Source organism: Dermacentor albipictus, chromosome 2 (assembly GCF_038994185.2).
Source record: "Dermacentor albipictus isolate Rhodes 1998 colony chromosome 2, USDA_Dalb.pri_finalv2, whole genome shotgun sequence".
Taxonomy (NCBI): Eukaryota; Metazoa; Arthropoda; class Arachnida; order Ixodida; family Ixodidae; genus Dermacentor; species Dermacentor albipictus.
Window position 1 is genome coordinate 102,213,997 of NC_091822.1, and position 20,361 is coordinate 102,234,357.

At 45.9% G+C, this 20,361-nt stretch overlaps 1 protein-coding gene across 5 annotated transcripts in view; it reads right to left on the minus strand.

Annotated features, from left to right (window-relative positions):
* The window catches only part of LOC135911670 (neprilysin-1-like), a 109,551-nt gene that overhangs the window by 35,459 nt on the left and 53,731 nt on the right, over nt 1-20,361 (minus strand). For 4 of the 5 annotated variants that reach the window (XM_065444007.1, XM_065444011.1, XM_065444008.1 and 1 more), the window contains one exon: nt 10,495-10,779. The exons of the other annotated variant lie outside the window; for it this stretch is intronic. In XM_065444007.1, the coding sequence (XP_065300079.1) occupies nt 10,495-10,779 (285 nt within the window). The remainder of the gene's footprint in view (nt 1-10,494; nt 10,780-20,361) is intronic. 5 annotated transcript variants of the gene reach the window in all.

Consider the following 20,361-nt stretch of genomic DNA (forward strand, 5'->3'; position numbering starts at 1 on the left):
GCACGAGGGCTTACTATCCGTGCACTACGCGACCAGGACCTTAATAATATACAGGTGGAGAACAGGGACCAATTACTTACATATAATGAAATCACAAGGCATTACTACATGACCAGAAGGGAATTCCCAGTGCCACACGCTAAGCTCAATAGAGCTCAAGCGGTGACTCTGAGATTGCTGCAAACAAGAACTTATCCAAGTCCAAACTTTATTAACAAGATATATCCTGAAAGAGAGATACCAATCAATTGCGAGAAGTGTAATGGCATCATTACTCTGGATCACATGCTTTGGCAGTGTCCTGTGACTTTCACAGACTGTGACAAGGAGAGAGACTGGTGGCAGCGAGTCCTACACAGTGGAGTTCTTTCCGATCAAGTACAGGCCGTCCAGAAGGCCCATGATACGGCGGTAAGGTTAAACCTTACTGTCCCGACGTGGGAGCCGCCTGCGTCAACCTAAGGGTTGATCTTCAGGACATTAATAAAGTTCATCATACCATACCATACTAGGTAAGCCAGAACGAAAGTCTACAACGCAGGATACCAGGATGTCTTGAAACATCTTATATATTTGGCCCGGAACACCAGCGCACTGACAAGATACCCGCACGAATAATGGAAATTATGCACGTCTCAGCGATTCCCATGAACATTCACCCCGATACTCCTCATTGGACTGTGACAAGCCGGAGCGCAGACACTCGCGAGGAAGCATGAGAACCATCCCAGTCGTTTGTGCGTAGACGCGGCCAGTACCACAAGAGGCATCGCAATCATCACCAGCGTAGTGAACAATCACGGGAGCGCAATAAATGCGTCGATGGTTTTTCGAGCGAACGCTGTGGAGGCAGAAGAACTAGCGATAACATTAGCCATCACAACAAACCACACTTCAAGTGCGTCAAAGGTGTGATAGCTTTGACGGACTCTCATTCGGCATGCAGAAATTGTTCTAAGGTCAAAATATCAAGGGCCGCATACGACATTCTGCGTGGAGCGCACAAACTCCAGCCATACACAAAAATCGCGTGCACTACGGGGCATGAGTCCTTACGCTGTAATCAGCAGTCACCCGCCTATGCACGAGCGCAGGCACACCAGCAGCCGTGAGAGGGACCCACAGAACAGTTCTGCTTCAAGCCAATACCATTAACCTACACGCACATCCTACGGCACTATTGCCTTTCACGAAGAGCACTACCACAACCGCAGAACGTTCTCATGAGAGAGGAAGCCTAAGTAATGCGGGAGCTCCGCACAAGCACATAACCACGGTTGAGTCTCTACCACGCCATACAACCTGAGTTGTATTCAAATAAACAACCACACTGCGATCGATGCGGAATTCCTTAGCACACGGTGTTGGATTCCGCAAGCGCACCAGAGCTCACGCCCATAACACTCCGCACGACACGGCAATGGCACGCAGCGTTGTCCAGCTCCGACTGGATGGACCAGCTCAACTTGGCGAACTAAGCGGGAAGGGCAGCTTCGAGGTAGCTACGGACCTCATTGCAGAGAGGGCAAGGGATTTTTCGCTGTTTTTGACATGACATGTGGACACGCGGCTGTATTCAGTGGAATAACACTTGGCTGTCAAGATCTCAGGAGCCTCGTCTGCGCAGCTGCAGTATTAGAGCCAAAGCTTCACTACGCCATACCTCGCAAAGTATTATATCGCGTCACAGTGGTCGTGAGCCGCCGGAGCCCGTGTATGGCAGGTGTGACGTCAATCCACATGATCGGCTGCGGAGGGGCGCCGCAGCTGCGCTCACTCGGAGCCTCACAGCTGCGGTTTAACGACGGCTAGGTCAGCTGGTATAATCTCAGGTAAACTGCAATGATGTCACGAGCGCCATTTGTCCCCTTGTGTTTCGGAGGCCAAATTCTGAGAGAAAAAAAAAACAAAGAAAGAAATGGAGCTGCTTCCATGGCAACCGTTCTGTTGGTGCGCGAGGGGCAAACGGCAACCCGCTTATCGTCTGCTGTGCGCTCGACCAGCACATGGCATTGTCTTTACGCACCGACGGAACTCAACTCCGCTTTCGGTGTCTTTTTTTAACAGATTGTTTTCCCCTTTGAAACTTTGTTTTCAACACCCTTCGGCTAGTAATTTCCTTCCTTACCCTCAGCACATGTGCAACGCATCTGTGTGAAAACTTATCTTTTTCTGTTCAAGATGCGCGAACCAACTGCCCCAGCAGACGGCTATTTTGTTCCGGCAAACATGTGTAGGCTGCAAAATGTGGTTTGCTCACCGTTTTCATTAGCTACATATCATACAGCAAGGCATTCAAGGCACAATACAATAATGTAGAGTTGAGTATCTCATTAGTCAGTACAAATGAGTTTATTCTGTACTACGATCATACCTACGTTAGACAGCCGCCTACAATTTCTCATAGACAGAAAATTGCTACAGAGGCTATGTTTGCTCGCCATGCAGAGCTCTACCACAGCAATTTTTGGCACAGCAGTTATATGTGAGTAATAATAAAAAAAATATAAAGAGCAGCGGATCCACATTTTTCGCATAGCAGTCCCAAACCTTCCTTTTTTTTATTCCCTACAACGGGTGCACCTGCTAGTTCGATTAACATGCTATACCTAGTCAACTTTTTGCGTAGCTATCCTCGTGGTAATGTGCCGATAAATATCCAAAAATTTATATTGAAAAGGTCTACTGTCTTTCTTGATGCGCGGTATTTTTTGCAATAAGACGCGTAAGACCACTAGAGCTTCATTCAGACCTATAACGTTTAGTACAAGGTATTGATACGAAATTCCTCGCGAGCATATTGCAGATGTTTCTTAAAATTTGTAATGCACTTCGTTTGTTATGTCGTCATCTAGGTATAAATGGCACAGTTCCAAGAAAATAACACCAAATGGCGGTAAGTTTTTTTATTCTTAAATTATCGGGTTTTACGTGCCAAAACCACTTTCTGATTATGAGGCGCACCGTAGTAGAGGACTCCGGAAATTTCGACCACCTGGGGGTCTTTAACGCGCACCTAAATATAAGTACACGGGTGTTTTCGCATTTCGCCCCCATCGAAATGCGGCCCCCGTGGCCGGGATTCGATCCTGCGACCTCATGCTCAGCAGCCCAACACCATAGCCACTGAGCAACCACGGCGGGGTTTTTTTTTTATTCTTGAGAAACAGTAAATGCAGGTGAAGCATGTGTCAATCGGCAGTTGATCGTGAGTAGAGATTGGGAAAAACAGGGTGATACACAAACGTATTATTGAACGCGTACCTTCGGGATATGGAGAAATATTTTCTAAAAGAAACGTTAGTCGGCTTCATTCCATGCATCAGGGCAACATTTCCAGAACAATTCTCTTTTTAATGGTTTTAAGACCCTCGTCCAATATGCTGTATGCACATTACGCATTTTCTTTAATAGAGGCTATTGGCTCAGTTTCGTGCCATTTGTTGGAAGAATAGGAAAGCTGTTAGATCTATGTTGCAAGTTTTATCATTGGGTAGAGGTCATCCGTCATGATAATTTAGGCGTCCACACAGTAAGGAGGCGAAAGCATTTCAATTTTTCTAGAACCCTCGTTTTTGGCACAACATGCTTTCTTTGCAAATTAAAATAATTCGTGACGTTGGCTAAAGGAGACCCCACCCCCTTTCTTCTTTGCCATATTAATGAGATCACTGAAATGAAGTGCTGGGCCACAATAGTACTTGCACAACTTTACTGAAGTAAACTGAAGAAAATTATAGCATCCCAGGATCCATTTATGGTAGCTATGTAATCATCTTTGAAGAGGAAGGTGCAAGCGACGAAGAATTGACTGTCTCCAGAAAGTATGTGCTGCACGATGTTTATGCAAATATTGAAATACGCCGAAATATTTTCTAAAGATAGGGTAATCAGGAGACGCCCTAAGCGCTATCAGAAATAACGAAAGAATAAAATTTTAGTAAGAAAATTGTTCCTAATTTTCAAGCTTTTTGAGCTTCCGTTTGCGCGCAAGGTGTTGGCGCCAAGTGTTAACCCAGATCCCTACAAGACTGTTAGCGTTGCACAATTTCCGAAGCCGACAAACAAGAAGACATTATGGCCATTTTTGGGACTGTGTGCTTAAACGTTTAAAAAATTACGGAAACTCTAACGGGACTCACTATATAAGACGTACCCTTATTGTGGCGTACTGAACAAGAGGTTGCATTCGAATAATTAAAGGAACGATTGCAAGCCCCACCGATCCTCGCCCACTTCGACGAGACGGCAGGCACAAAAGTCCATACATATGCAAGCAACCTTGGTCTCGGTGCGGTTCTAGTTAAATGGCGAAACGGGGAACAAAAAGTCAGAGCGTATGGTAGCAGTACTCTCAGAATCTGGAACTAATTGGCTACAGAAAAGGAGCGTTTTGCTGTCCCATGTAGCATCAGCAAGTTCCGACGATGCCTCTACGGCAGGTCGTTCCGTGCAGTCAGCGATCACCAGTCCCTTGGCTGGCTGGTAAGCCTAAACGACCCATCAGGATGACTTGCGACATGGAGCTACAGGCTCTAAGAATACACTGCTGTTGTGTACAAATCTGGGAGAAGACACAACGATGCTGACTACTTGTCCCACTCACCAGCGGAGTCTACTCCATCAGAAAAAGATTTCCGTTTCCTTACCGCGACGACCGTTTCGGAAATCGCGTACCATGAGCGGGCGGACACAGAATTGCTCCTAGTGACCAAGCTCTTCGAAGGATACGCAGTCCAAGACCCTCATATGTTTATGAGTGGTTCATTGTTACTTTTGCGACGAGATAATGCACTCTACAAGAGTAACGAAATTAAGAAAAATTCGTACCCGTCGTGTCGTCAGCCATGCGACGGGAAGTTTTGGAAGCTTGTCACGACGAACCGTTGTCGGGTTTCTTAGTGTGAGCAGGTCGTTCGCCAGAATTCGTCTCGGATACTTCTGGCCTAACTTGTTAGCGCCGGTGCAGCATTACGCAAATTTATGTCGCGAATGTCAAAAGCGCAAAACACCACCCGTGAGACCGGTCAGACTCCTCCAACCCAAAGACCTGCCGAAAACTTCATTTCAGCGAGTCGGAATGCATCTTCTTGGGCCGTTCTCAACATCATCGTCAGGGAAGAGACGGATCGTAGTAGAGGCGAACTATCTAACACCCTATGCTGAAACTGGCTGCCTTGAATGAGGAGCTGCAATTTAAGTTGCCAAGTTCTTCGTTTGTGACATATTTGTGTGACATGGTGCACCAATGCTCGTGATTGGAGATAAACGAGCGACCTTCATATCTTATTCGAGGCAGTGTTTGATGAAGAGGGCCCATACCAGTCACAGGAAAATTTGTGCATACCACCCGCAATGAAATGGCCTGAGGGAACTTTTAAACCGAATCCTGGCCGACATGGTGTGTATGTATGTCGACCTCGAACATAAGACATGGGACAGAATCTTTCCTTAGGTCACTTGCGCATGTAATCTGGCTGTGCAGTAGACAGCTTAGGACACTCCATTTAAACTGGTCTATGGCGGCATAGTCGCCACCACATTCGGTGCTATGTTACCAGTAGATAGCGACGGCAATAACCCGTACGACGTCTACTACTTACTACAACGAGACGAAGAAGCCCGGCAGATGGCACGGTTCTGTATACACCAGCACCAACGTAGGGACGCAAGATAGTGCAACCTGCACCGCAGTGAAGTTCAGTACCAACCAGGTGCCAAAGTGTAGTTATGGACACCAGTGCTTCGTCGCAGACTATGTGAAAAATTCCTTCACCGATTCTCTGGTCCTTACGAACTCATTCGGTGAGTACGTGACCTCAATTACGAAGTCATCTCTCATGAACAGTAGCGATAAAAGCGGCACAACCTTACGGAGGTCGTACACGTAGGCGGCATGACGCGTTACTACGACAGGCAATGAAAACACATCTTTATATTCATTTGCATATCTCCATGCCACCTGTGAAACATGAAACCTTATGTACACATCAGCAAACACAGGAAGTCACCATCTCGCTGCCAGCCACAGTGCAAAATGATACCATGACGCAGTACTCATTGCAATCGCAGCATCGCTACTTAAACGCCAAAACATCCCTCTCTGTTGCAAGAAGCGGCAGCGTTTGCCGCGCAGTTGCCCGTTGTGGATGGAGTGGTAGCAGCAGCTACACGCACTGATCTCGTCCTCCTGCTGTAGTTCATGATGTCACCATCGCGTGCGTCAGTCAGTAAAGTGCCATGCACTCTTTCTTCCTTCACGCCTGTGTTTTTTCTCCCGGCTATTTATTTTCCTGCTAGATAGGCCGATGTCCATGTAAATTGAACAAAGTAGCTAAAGAAAGTTAGTTTTTTTTGACGTCTTCTTGGCGTATCAATACAAGCGGATCGGTGAATAAATAGGCAAAAGCCTAGTTAGCTGTCGGCGCACATGGCCAGATTTACACGACGAGAGGTCCAAGTTGTGTAGAAGGCCAGACAGCAACCGGCCCATAGCTGTACGCCGAAGGTGATTTTCCCTTCGGCTTTTATTTATTTATTTATTTCATATACCTTACAGGCTCCAGAAAGAGTATTGCGTGAGGGGGTGGTACAGATAACAATCGTGGAGCAAAAACATAGTTTTTGTTGCATAAATATGAACAGAAAGAGAGTGAAATAATAAACAAGGAAAGCGAAATAAACAAAGATAAAAAGAAATGAAGGTAAACAAACAGCAGTTAGCTTTTCACTATATAGTAAAGCAAACAACCTTAGAACAAATGCCTACATAAATGAGTAACAATGAAGTTGAAAGTAACAAAACGAAACATATACTTGTTTTTAGCTAAGTACTAGCCAAATATGCAGTGATTTGTTGTCTGAGGATTAATGGGTCATTAATGTCGGCGATGTTATCAGTAAGACCGTTCCACAGTCCAATCGCACGTGGCAAAGCTGAGCAGTTGAATGCATTGGTGTGACCGAAGGTGCGTTGGAAACTAAGATAATTATGCAGACGTCTAGATTTTCGGGAGGGACGAACAAGTGGTAAAGTAGATGGCCGTAGATTATGAATGATTTTGTGCAGAAGACAAAGTAATGCTCTATTCCTGCGCGTTTCCAAGGATGAAAGCGACAACGACAACTTGATGTTAGTTACGCTCGAAAATGGGCTATAGTCTCTGGCAATGAAGCGTGCAGCACGGTTTTGGATCGACTCGAGAAGAAGGATTAGATATGCCTGATGAGGTGACCATATAGAAGCTGCGAATTGGAGCGGCGGTTGCACTAATGTTTGGTAGGCTATCTTTCTAGTGAGGCAAGGGGCGCTGCGAAGATTATATTTTATATATCCGAGAGTGCGCTATGATTCAGCCGTTATTTTCTCAATGTAGGATGACCACGAAAGGCTAGGTGTTAGAATAATTCCAAGGTACTTGTGTGAAGATGTGCGAGCGACGATATTATTACCAAGTGAGTAAGTGAAAATTGAGTAGGACTTTTTGCGAGTAAATGTTGTGATCGCATTTGTCAGTGTTTAGGGTTATTTACCAATCCAAACACCAGTTAGTGACACATTGAAGGTCCTGTTGAAGAACAATTTGATCAGCGGGGGAGCGGATTTGACGGTAGATAACGCAGTCATCTGGGAATAGTCGAACACTGGAGGTAATGTTAAATTGCAAGTCATTGATGAAAATCAGGAAGTGTAAGGGACCAAGGACACTTCCTTGAGGCACGCCTGATGTTTTGTCATTGAAACGGGAAGAGTACTGGTCAATGACAGTGGACTGCTTTCGAAAAGACAAAAAGTTTCTTATCCAAGAAATTGTTAGTTCATGAAAGCTTAAGCATGAGAGTTCAGAAATAAGGTGACAGTGAGCCCCGCGATCAAACGCTTTAGAGAAGTCAATGAATATTGAGTCAGTCTTAGCATTGCCGCCAATATTTTGAAAAAGATCCGTAGTGAATTCTGTCAGTTGTGTCTCAAATGAAAGGCCTTTTCTGAATTCATGCTGATGTTTAAAAAAGAAGTTCATACATTCTAAGTGATAAACGACATTAGTAAAAATGATGTGTTCGAGTAACTTGTAGGGAACACCATTTAGTGATATGGGACGGTAATTACTCACAATTCTCTTGTCACCTGACTTGAAAATGGGTATGATTTTGCGAACTTTCCAATCATTCGGCAGCTTTCCTGTTGACAGTGACTGCTGAAATATATGACTAAGGATTGTACTGGAAGGGTCTACTGTATGCTTTAGGATTTTCGTGTTCATGCCATCAAATCCTGAAGTGGTCGATAACTTGAGATTGTCAATCAAAGTAGCGATTGCAGCGGCTGTTACGGTAATAGAAGTCATATATTGGTAATCAGAGTCTGCCATCTGTGGCAGATTGGAATGGTCTTCCTTTGTGAACGTGGAAAGGAAATAGTTGGTAAATACAGATGCGCAGTGCTCTCGCGGTATGGGAAGACCAGTGCTATCCACCAATGCGGGAATGTCAGTGCTGTTTGAAGGAGATATGGTTTTTCATAATTTCTTAGGATTATTTTTATCAGTGACTGACGGTCATCGGAAAAGAATTTATGCTTTGCGCGACGAAGGAAACTGCAGTAGGCTTTTTCGCAAGCTTTACGTTTATTCCATAAATCTAACGTGTTGACACTATTGGCTTCCCTGTAAAAACGCTCCTTTTTGTTTTTTAATGCATGAAAAGTTTTAATAAACCATAGTTTGGAGAAGTTGGTGCGAAATGAGATCTAAGGTATGCACTTATTTGCAAGACCTAGTGGTTCTTTAAAAAGGCACCAATGTTTGTTGACTGATCGTTGAGAAAATGTTGCGATAAATCTTGATGAAAAACTTATGTAAATCTCAGTTAATGGCATTACAGTCTGCTTTTTATTGTCAAATATTCGTTTTGTTGTTAGATTAGGCGTAAATGAAGGTGTGCGAACTATAAATTCTAATAACAAGTGGTCTCTGAACCCATCAGTGATTGAAATGGTGCTAACTCTATTAGGTGCAGTTGTTAGAACAAGGTCTAAGACGTTAGTAATGCGCGTTGGTTGGAATACTTGTTGCTCAAAAGAAAAATCAAGGATGACCTGGACAAAGTCATTAGATGCACGCGAATCGCCTCTTAAGTTAGGTCAATCTATGTCCGGGAAATTAAAATCGCCAAGAATGAATATATCAGCTTTAGGGAATTTAGAACGAACAGCAGTAAGTTTCTCACGCAAGTTAGAAACGAGGTTATCAGTGTTGTCAGGAGGCCTGTAACACACTCCGTAATGTGACTTTGATAGTGTCGACGTTATGCGAACCAACACTATCTCAATAGTGGAGGGTATCGGTACTATAAACGAAGTGATGTGTTTCTTTATTGCCAGCAAGCCACCATCTCCCCTTTGATTATGTCTGTCTCGGTGATAAATGACATAGTCCTCCGTATCAGGAAAAAAACTTAGCTATCATTCACGTCGCCACACAGACAAGTTTCCGTTAGTGCCAAAATATCACAGTTACTATTTTCCAAGTACGATACGATTTCGGTGCGTTTAGAAATTATACTACGAATGTTAGTAAAGGATAAAGCTTAGCACGAAGGGTCAATGTGTGTATGTTCCGCAGCAGAGTGGTTGTCAGACGTGCATTTTATCGGGTTAAGTTCTAGCTACCGCGAAATCGGTACCACGGTATCGGACAGCGAGTCATACCTGTAAGTAGTTTTATCTACTAGCAGTTCGTCGAGCGAAATTGATCGCGGTTCATCCATAGGGGAGAAGGTAACTAAAGAAATCTAGCGTGTTGAAAGTGAGGTCAATTTCGAAGAACATTTACACAATAACCAAATGCGCCACTTAATAGCCGTGAAATCATTCGGGATGCTTATCTCGCGCTGAGCCGCGCAACGCCATAGCTGCTAGGCTACTGCGGTGGGTATATACAGGGAAACATCACCATGCTATATTGCACCAAATAACAGCTCGTACATGGTGAGTTGAATGGAACCTCAATGTATATATATAGCCAGCGACCATACCATGCTGAATACGCCGGCTCTCGTCCGATATATATACAGACACTCAATATATATATATATATATATATATATATATATATATATATATATATATATATATATATATGTGTGTGTGTGTGTGTGCGTGTGTGTGCGCGCGACGCGAGCAGGCGGTTGTGGTTGTCGAACAGCATGGCCGTGTGCGGTTCGTTACACACACACACACCCATATATATATATATATATATATATATATATATATATATATATATATATATATATATATATATATATATATATATATATATATATATATATATATATATATATATATATATATATATATATATATATATATATATATATATATATATATATATATTAGCCAAATTTTTACTACTCCAATCTACTATCATGGACTGTTTTAGTTGAAAAGAGTGCTGATAACTTATCCACAACAAACTGAGCCAGGCAACTCACCTGAATGAAAGAACCGGCTGCTGATAGCGTACCCCATTACCCTGTTGACGTGCTTGTAGCAAATGTCTTCGGGGTTTTTGTCCTTAGCCAAGAAATCGGGATCCGTGTAATTTACCATCTGGCGAAACAGGCTCCAGGCTATATAGCACCGCATTCCATTTGAGCCAACGTCTTTGGACTTGAGGGAATTTGACAGAAACAGCAGCGTTAGCTTGTGGCAGCGCATCATATCGCTGCCTTGGTACAACCCGTTCGTGTACTTTGCAATGGATCCGGCCCACATTTCTGCAAAAGTGCCGCGCCCCGTTACTCGCCACCGCCGCGAGGACAATGCAATGTGGCGACCTGACATCTGTCAGGTTTCAGCAGAGTCACGAGAAGGCTAACTTACAAACTTAGACTTATCGTAATGAAATTTTATGTGATATTCATTTAGGAAGTACTTACTGTTCTTCAGCATATATCGATGCATGCCGACGTATAGAAAACCTTATAGCTTCAAAGCGAGTGTAATGTCACCCCCAATTAAGCGATATATTCAGGAAAAATACGGGTAGAATGTGAGAGCAACATTGGCATGCGGGTTTTCAATCAGCTGACGGTAACCTTCGGCCTGTGAAGAAACTCTGCTACTTCTTTGAAAGAACGCAAGACGCTTAGAATGAATTACGTGACGCGCGTACGCAGGGAAAATATAGTCTTTTTACTTCATGAATATTTGCCATCTTATTGGCTTCGTTGTAATGACTGTTTACTATTTAAGGATAAACTCTGTTTGATAAGATAATTAACAGGTTCAATGCAATTCTTCAAGCAAAGTTTAACAGTGGTTTATTTACGGCTCAGCACGATTGGAGATAGCAAGCGACGAGACATATATGACGGCGTACAACATTAGCTCTAGTAAAATGGGCGCTATGAATTCTAGTTATACAGACTGTATAGGGGCCAGCTTTTAAGGTAGACGTCAGAAGTAAAAATTGGACGCGTGTAAGAGTGCTCTTAGAGACACCTCGCGGCGGTAGTGTTTATTTAAAACAAACAAATCCTTTATCTCCAATGACAGAGTGTATGTGACCTGTTTGCTGACGTAACAAATTGAAAGGTACAGAATATTCACAAATGTATGCTTGCATACTATTATTTTTACAAGAGGAAATAATGAAAGCTTCTTGCGAGCTCTAGTTTCTTGACAACTGTGTCATAAGATTGATCATCAGGGCTCCCAGCTGCTCTTGCATACGTAACCAGATATTCCGCTATGCAAATAGCCTAACATGTCACGATTGCCCTACATGTCTAATCAGCCCTTCAGCCGGATGCACCTTTGCTGCAAATCTTGGTGCGGATGTGCTCTTTTTGTTAGCTTCGATGAAGGACGAATATTTGGGAAGATATAATGTCAAAAGAAGCGCCTAGCTTAAGGCCACTGATAATACCCAAGGAGAAGACGATTGAACAACCGTGAGCAGTGGTGTAACAAAAAACAGTGGTACGACAGGCGAAGGCGTCTCGACTCACGCCAGAATCAGAGCACTCGCTATGCTGTAGATGAGCGATAACTGCGGTTTCCAGGCTTTTACTAGGATATCCGAAAAGTAACTGTGCGCTCAAAAAGTAAAAAAAAATGTAACGATAACTTTAAATCACCTGGCTGTTTCACGTGCGATATGTTAACGCAACAACTGTAATTTGTCTGATAAAGACGGTGAAGTGGCCTTAAAGGTCGCATGTACGAGAGCGACCCTCACACACTACAGGATGTACAGACAGCCATTACCAAGCTCACATTGCAGGAAACCTCTCCAGCAAGCTTCCACCGAGCATTCGCCTTGCTGTTGATGGGCGTTAACTACGCTTTCCAAGCTTATACTAGGATGTCCAAAAAGTAACCATCCAGTGAGAAAATAAACAAAAATATAGCAATAACTTTGAATCACCTGGCATTTTCACGTGCACGTGCAATGTGTTAAAACAGCAACTGTAATTTGTCTGATAAAGTCTGTGAAGTGGCCTACACATAGGTATGTACGAGGACAACTCTCACACCTAGAAGGAGGTCGAGACAGCCATTAGCAAGCTCACAATGCAGGGACCTCTCCAGCAAGCCTCCACCATGCACTCGCTTCGCAATATGTGAGCGGTAACTATACTTTCCAGGATTATACTAGGATGTCCAGAACTAACTGTGCAGTGAGAAAAAAAATAATGAGAACTTTGAATGATCTGGCAATTTTACGTACGATATGTTAACACAACAGCTGTAATTTGTCGGATGAAGTCTGTGAGGTAGCCTGAAATGGCACCCGTACGAGAGTAACCCTCTGACACTGGAGGAGGTACAGAGAGTGATTACGACGCTCATATTGTGGGGACTTCTCCGGCAAGCCTCCACCGAATGGAGCATTGCGTGCAGGTGTGAGGCCCCATATCGTTAAACTATTACGGTCTGTTTGTACTCCAATGTTGTGACGTCAAATTTACGTAAACCCCAACGCAAACATCGGGCAGTGATCCACAGAGTTGTCTGAACAGTCCAATCAAGTGCCCTGGTCCTTCGCAGAAGGTCACCTTTGTTCGAGCCCAAAACAAATAACATTATTCTGGGCGGTATTTCATGTCTAATTGGCTGACAAGAGGCGAGAAATACGTTGAAGAGAAAAAGGTTTCGATGGATAGAAGTCAGCACAGTAAAAATAGATACGCGCATGAAGAGGGTGGTTCCGGCCTGTGCGATTGGTTCGCTTTGCTTTCTTAGGCTGCGGTGGCTGGTCGAAAATCGCGGCGGCATGCAACGGAAGTTTAGGAATTCAGCTAAAACGGATCCTCAGCAAGGAAGTGTTGGTAAAGCGATGTCGTGTACGTGCCAAAAGGTGTCTATAACGTTTTGCTGCCACGCAAAATGGTTTATTATACGGAAATAAAACTACGCTCACCGGTAGGTACGAGTAGCGAGTGTCTGAGAGATCGACGGGCAGCACTTCTATTCACTTCCTAGCGGGGCAGCCTATGACTATTCAGAAAAATATTCAATTTCGTTCGGCATATTAAGCCGTCTTTAACGTGTACACGTCACTTTGACGCGGTGGGTTTTCATGTTGTGTGACGTCGCCTGACAGACAGGCGAAGTGGAGGCAGCCCGAAAACTTTATCCAATAGCAAAGTACTTATGGCGAAAAGGCATTGAATCTGGAATAATTATTTTTTGTTCGCTTTAATGGTGCATAATCCGTGTGCACACGTAAGATAAGGTGGGAGCTGTCACGGTTTTTTGAAGGTTGCATGATAGACACGCGAAGTTGGGGGGTGGTCTGAAAATTTTTTCACCAATCGTGGAGCATTGAGTGCATATTTCGAATATGGAATATGGAATACGGAATATGGATGTTTGGAATGGTTTTACATTGTAGCGCCCCTGTCTTAAACAGATGCGGAAATTTCCAGCATTTATTGAAGAGATCAGTGGAACTTTGTAAGTAAAACAGGAAATATTAGGATCGCTCTTTCCACGCTGCAGTTACTTTTCGGACACACAGTATATATATATATATTAGACTTGGGTCGTGATAGCCGTTTTGAAAGCAGGAAAACGTCGCACATCATTGTAACCGCGGTATTTAGTCACGTCGTAGGAACAAAGCTGCACAATTAGGCAATATTTGAAAGAACAAGCAGAGAAAATGCGTTACGACGAGTAGCAAACAGACACACAGCGCTGTGGGTGTCCGTTTGCCACCCTGTTGGTCCAGTCTTTTGCGATGTTCAAAGATGTGACCTTACCAACTAGCTCGGATACGTACCTAAGTGGTCTATAATTAGGCTCTGAACTCATGAGATCGGCGCTACATAAACGTGACGCCCATTTCTTTAAGTTGAGCTAGTAACTTAAATCAAGAATCTAGCACAAACCACGCCCTCTAACTGCATTACCTACAATTACGTCTTACGTGAGTGAGTGAACGAAGTATATTGCGCCCGAAGAAGACGCAGGGGAAAACCCGACGCCAACCGGCTAGTCCCACGTAGGGACCGCCAGGCTGGGCTTGACGGTCCGATCGTGGGCACTGTGAACGGCCAGGGTTTGTTCGTTGAGTTCGGGGCTAGCCAAGAGCGCAGCCAACCTATCCTCGCCGAAGGAGGAGCTGATGGCTCCACACTACCACAACACACAATCCAAAGTTGCCGTTGCTCCACAGGCAGGGCAGTCCGCACTGGGATACCTTCCAGGGTATATTGCATGAAGAACCGCAAGGTTGAGATTTGCAGGGGCTTGCAAACGTTGAAGGGTAAACGCCCCTGCTTTGCATAGGTCAGGGTGCTGGAGGGCGAATACCCGTCTACAGATAGTACAGATAGTATTGTGTGGGGATCTCATTGAACGTGGGCAAGGGTTTCCCGCAGGCCAGGGGTACTGCGGAGGCGACCGGTCAGTGAGTCCTCTCCCGGCCTCGTGCACGCCCTCTTTAGGGTTAGAAGGGGAGCACTCAGTCGACCGCAAGTGAGCGGGAAAACAAATGGGAGAATCTGGAGATATATTTTTCGCGCTTTGGAGAGGCCGGAGGGCATACCATTCCAGTTTCGTAGGCCTTAATAGATGCCTTGCAATCGCTACATATTGCCTCTCTGCCACCATAGAGCACAACCAGCGCGATTGCAATCTGTTTGGATATTATGGGCTTCGAAGTGCGTACCGGAGCGCAGCAAGTGAGTGTGGAATTAGAATTGACGGTGGAGACGACGCGTGCCAATTGCTAGACATATGCCGCAGCATGAACGAAGCTTGCCTCAATGCGGTTGTTACGGACATACTCGAGTAGAGGTTAACCCTTGCCCGACGTCTGGCAATGTCATGTGCGGGGTGTATATTGAGGGGAATTGGTGGGATGTGCAGTTTAGACCTTTTGTCACTGGGAATCCAAACGGTGTCGGCTCATTGGTCGACAGGATTCAGGCCCATCTCATCGAGTATCTTGCGATCCGTCGCGGTGCCATATAGACTGAGCAGCAGCGAGAGCTCTTGCACCTGGATTGTTTCTTCGAGCGTGTTGTGGACTCCGAGCTTGAAGAGGTTTTCGGTGTGAATAATTACACGTAAGGCGAGGGCAAGCTTAGAGGCGTTCAGACAAATTTCTGATGAGGAAGTCAGCCTGTTCCTATAGGCGTCATGCCAATTAAGCATGACCGCCGAGTATGAAAGGTGCCAGAGTGCCAATGCATGTTTAATGCAAATGAGTTTGCCTTGCTTGCTTCCCCGGTGTCTGTTGAGGATCCTCTAGATGAGGCCGCGAGCACCCTTTGTCTTGACGGTGATGTTTCTGAGTGCTGTTCCAGTGGCGCCGTTAGGCTCGATATATATCCCCAATATTCGGAGCGAGTTCACTCTCGGCACTGAGGACTCGTCACCAGTGAAAAGCCGTAGTTCTCTTTCGGACGCCGGTTTGCAATCACGATGGCGGCCACCTCTATCTAGGTCTTTTCGTGTAGAGAAGTAGTTCAGACTTAAATGGAGAACATTTGAGCCCAGTGGGGCGGAGGAAGTGCTCGGTCTCATCGATGGCGTTTTGTACGGCGTCTTCAAGTTGGCTGTTTCTCCCGCCGAAGCACCAGATGGTCATGTCGTCTGCGTAGATGGTATTGTTGATTCTGCGAATCTTCGCAAGCTCCTTGGAAATCCCGATCATTGAGATGTTGAATAATGTTGGCGAAATGACTGATCCCTGAACCGTGCCGCGTGAACCGAACGTGTCTCTTGCGAGAGGTATCATTCGATCTTGAGCTTGGCAGTTCTCTGGCTAAGGAAGGATCGGATGAAGTCGTAGGCCCTCGTCCCGAGCACGAGGCCGGCAATAAACTGGATAATGAATTCAGGTGAGATATTTTCGAAGGCCTTCTTCATGTCTAATCCAAGGATGACTCAGTTGTCTCTCAGGATCCGGTCGATGATATGATAATCTATCAGCTTCATGGTGGCCTGTATCGAGAGGCCAGCTCTGAAACCAATGATATTGTGGGTGTGCGTGCAATTAGTGTTAATGTGCACCATGAGCCGGTTTAGAAGTACATGATGCTCGACTTTACGGGCAAAGGACGTCACGGAAATTAGTCTTAGATTGTCGATTCCTGGTACTTTAGCGGGTTTGGGGATGAGTAATGTGCAGGCCATCTTTCATTTTGTGGGGACATGTCGACTGTGCCAGACTTCATTAATTCTATCGGTGAGGAAGTCGATCGACTCAACATCGAGATTCTTAAACATTCTGTTTTAGATGCCATCGGGACGAGGGGCGGATTTGTCGTTAACGGAGAAGAGAAGATGTCGGATGTCAGCCGCATTAAAGTGCTGGTGGAACTCCGCCACATCACACCCCGCATAGTTCGGGAACTGAGTAGATGCGGAGCTATCCGCGACTGGCAGGTACTTCACTATGATCCTGGCAACAAACAACTCGTCCAGGGTAGAGTCGGTAACGTGGTGGATGGATTGTGGGAGGGATCACCTCTGGCGGCACCGGGTGCTGTCCTCATCGAAAAGGTGTTTGAGGCAGGCCGCAGCTCTTCGAGATCTGAGCTGGCCCTAGACGGATTCGCAGATCTCCTCCCATTGTTGTTCCCAGATGTTTTTGTCGTGCTGTTAGATCTGCCTGTTAACCTCCGAAACCTTCCTGCGGAGCTTCGCGTTATGCTTGTACCCTTCCAACTCGTGTGGAGGGCTCGCTTGGCTTCCAGCAGGTTGGTGAACCTGCTATTTATCTTGTCAACATCGAGGTCGGTGATGACCTCCTTGGTTGCCACGGCGGCGTCGCCCCTGATCCCTTTGCACCAAGCTTCAAAATTTCTCTTGGTCGTAGGAGCACGTTCGGCTCTGATCTTGCAAAAAACGTCCCAGTCGATCACCTTAAATTTCGTCGTCCTAGAGCGGGAAATCGCGAGGGAGACCCCAATAACATAGAACCAACTTTGGATGTGTAGAGCGGTGTTGACCCACTGACCTGCTCTGTGTTCTTCACAAAAGAGGCCTGGGGTAGTGTCCCGGCATGCGAACTTGACTCTCTAGTGTGGCAATACTTATCGGTGATAAGGGTCAAGTCCGCCTCCATCGCAGTCTGCCATAGCTAGCGTCCCTATGACATGTCATGGGTCAGTTAGCCAAACGCATACTACGCCTTAAAGATTGCAATATTTGCCATGAAAGTAACCAAACACGGGGTTTTCGTTTTGTTGAGACAAAATACAGCCAAATTATCCAGCAGAAACTCGACTACAACGAAATTCCTCATGCCCAGTGCTCGCGCGTTTGAAACTGAGATTGGTTGTTTGGATCAACAATGATATCATTTGTATCTCTAATCGCGCAGCTCTGCGCGAGGGAGACAGCTGCTATTTCCTTAGTGAGCTGTTAGGGGTGGCTTCAGTTTTGGGTCAAGTGAACCATTACGTGGCGTAGAAAGGCACCTGATTTAGAAATAAGAACACGCAGATCCGGTGACAGGGTGAAGGTGAATTGTCGGAGAATTTGAAACGCAGGAATATTCTTTTAACTCATTGCTGCTTACACGCGCAACATATATAAATAAACAACGATAATAATACACGCACAAATGTACATATACTGTGAGCATTCATATTACGGACGTCATCGTCGTCATCTGTAGGTAACCATCACGACTGCTTCGCGCCTTCATTGTCGGCGCGCTAGCTCTTGCTTGTGGAATAAAAGCGTCGAGTAAGACCGTTGCTATTGAAATGGTGGAGGTGAGAGGTAGGCGGCACCTGAACGGGGCTGGTGCATGCTGATGGCTCGTCTTGGGAAATGTCGGTGGGTACTTGGCGTGAGCGGCGACCCGAACTCACGTCCAGGAGATGAATGCGAAGAGATCAAAGTGATCTTAAAGCACTTCCGCCACTGCGCCCGCCGGGACGCTACAACGACTTTCCTGTCCAGCAATACTTTTTGCTGTCATCGGCATTGACATTGACGGCCCTCTTCCGGCAGCTGCAGATGGCAAACGACGGATTGTCACTGCCATGGATCACTTCACGCGGTACGTAGAAGCTGCCTGGGTTCGCTCAGGGACTGCTTCGGAAGTGGCTGCCTTCTTCCTTCAAACTATCTACTTACGCCACGGAGTGCCTCATGCCTTTTTGACCATACGCAGCACGGTACTCCTTTCAAACGCGCTTGATGAAGCTATAATGGTCTGGCAGAGCGTTCTGATTGCACGCTGAGCGATATACAGCCTATGTATATCCAACCTGACCATCGTAACTGGGATGTCGTTCTCCCCTTTGTGCCATTGCCTACTACAGCGTTGTCCAGTGCACCACCAGTTGCTCTCAGGTTTTCCTTATCTACGACGGACGTCCAACCTCTGTTCTCGACGTTTCTCTCTTTTCTGACGCTGTCCACGCTTCTCCATTCATTTGCGGCCAGTTTCTGTCTCGTCTTACCCAATGTCGCCACCGTGCTCGTATAAACACCGAGGCCAGCCAAAAACACAGAAAGAGCCTCCATGATGCCACAAACCATGTTGGTTCATACCGCCCTTGTGACGATGCACTGCTTGGGACCCCTGTACGAATGCCTGGTTTATGTGAAAACCTTCGATCTGAGTACATGGTCCCCTACAAATCATCCAACAGACAGTTCTAGTGAACTACCGTGTGACACCAGCTGACACACCTACTGACCGACACTACCACACGACGTAAATCGGGCATGTTTCCCGCCTCAACCCATTCCATCGGCGCTCTACGGTAGTTTAATCAGCGGCCTCCGTCCACGGGGCAATCATGGTGAACATATGCATTATGGACGTAATGTGCCTCATCTCTACGTAACCATCACCCATCGCTTCCCATCTAGATGGCATAAAACGATGGTATTTAGAATAAAAGCATCGGGTACCGTTGCTGCTCAATGTATATATATATATATATATATATATATATATATATATATATTGTCGCGAAGCACTTTGAGCAGTAAGCGTTCGCGACTAGAACGTTGGAGCAGCGAGAGGTAGTGTAGCCGACCGAGCACCGAAACAAGGTTGTTCTTTCTCGTCGTCGTTGTCTCTCTCTTAGCCACAGCCCCACTGCTCCCTATTTTACAGTACAGTTATCTCCCCCGCGGAAAAGGAAGCAGTCCCGGTGACCTACGGGTAGGACAGCACAGGCGGATCATAGTAGGGCTTGAGACGCTGGGCATGCACAATTTCGCGTCCACGGCGGCGATGATCCAAAGGTAGCTCGAGGGGTTCCACAATATAGTTGACTGGAGACGTTTGTTTGATCACGCGGTATGGGCCCTGGTACTTCGACGCGAGTTTCGGTGACAGTCCAGTGGTAGAGGCTGGAACCCAAAGCCACACTAGCGAGCCAGGAGCATAGGATACAGAAGCATTGGAACTTTCTCGATGGTGCTTCTGGTGTTGCTGGTCTTCTGACGTAAATATACGGGAAAGCTTGCGACACTCTTCTGCGTGTGCAGCAGCTTCGGATAGGATAGTTGTTTCCGTGGAGTCAGGGCGGTACGGAAGGATAGTATCCATTGTGGAAAAAGGTTCGCGTCCGTACAGGAGAAAGAAGGGCGAAAATTCCGTGGTAGTCTGCGTGGCGGTGTTGTAAGCGTAGGTCAGAAAAGGTAGGACATGGTCCCATTTGGTTTGGTCGGATGCAACGTACATGGCCAGCATGTCACCAAGAGTGCGATTAAAGCGCTCGGTCATGCCATTAGTCTGCGGATGATACGCAGTAGTGGTGCGATGAATGATGCGGCATTCTTTGAGGAGAGCCTCGATGACGTCGGAGAGGAAGACGCGGCCTCTGTCACTGAGTAATTCCCTGGGAGCTCCGTGGCGAAGGATG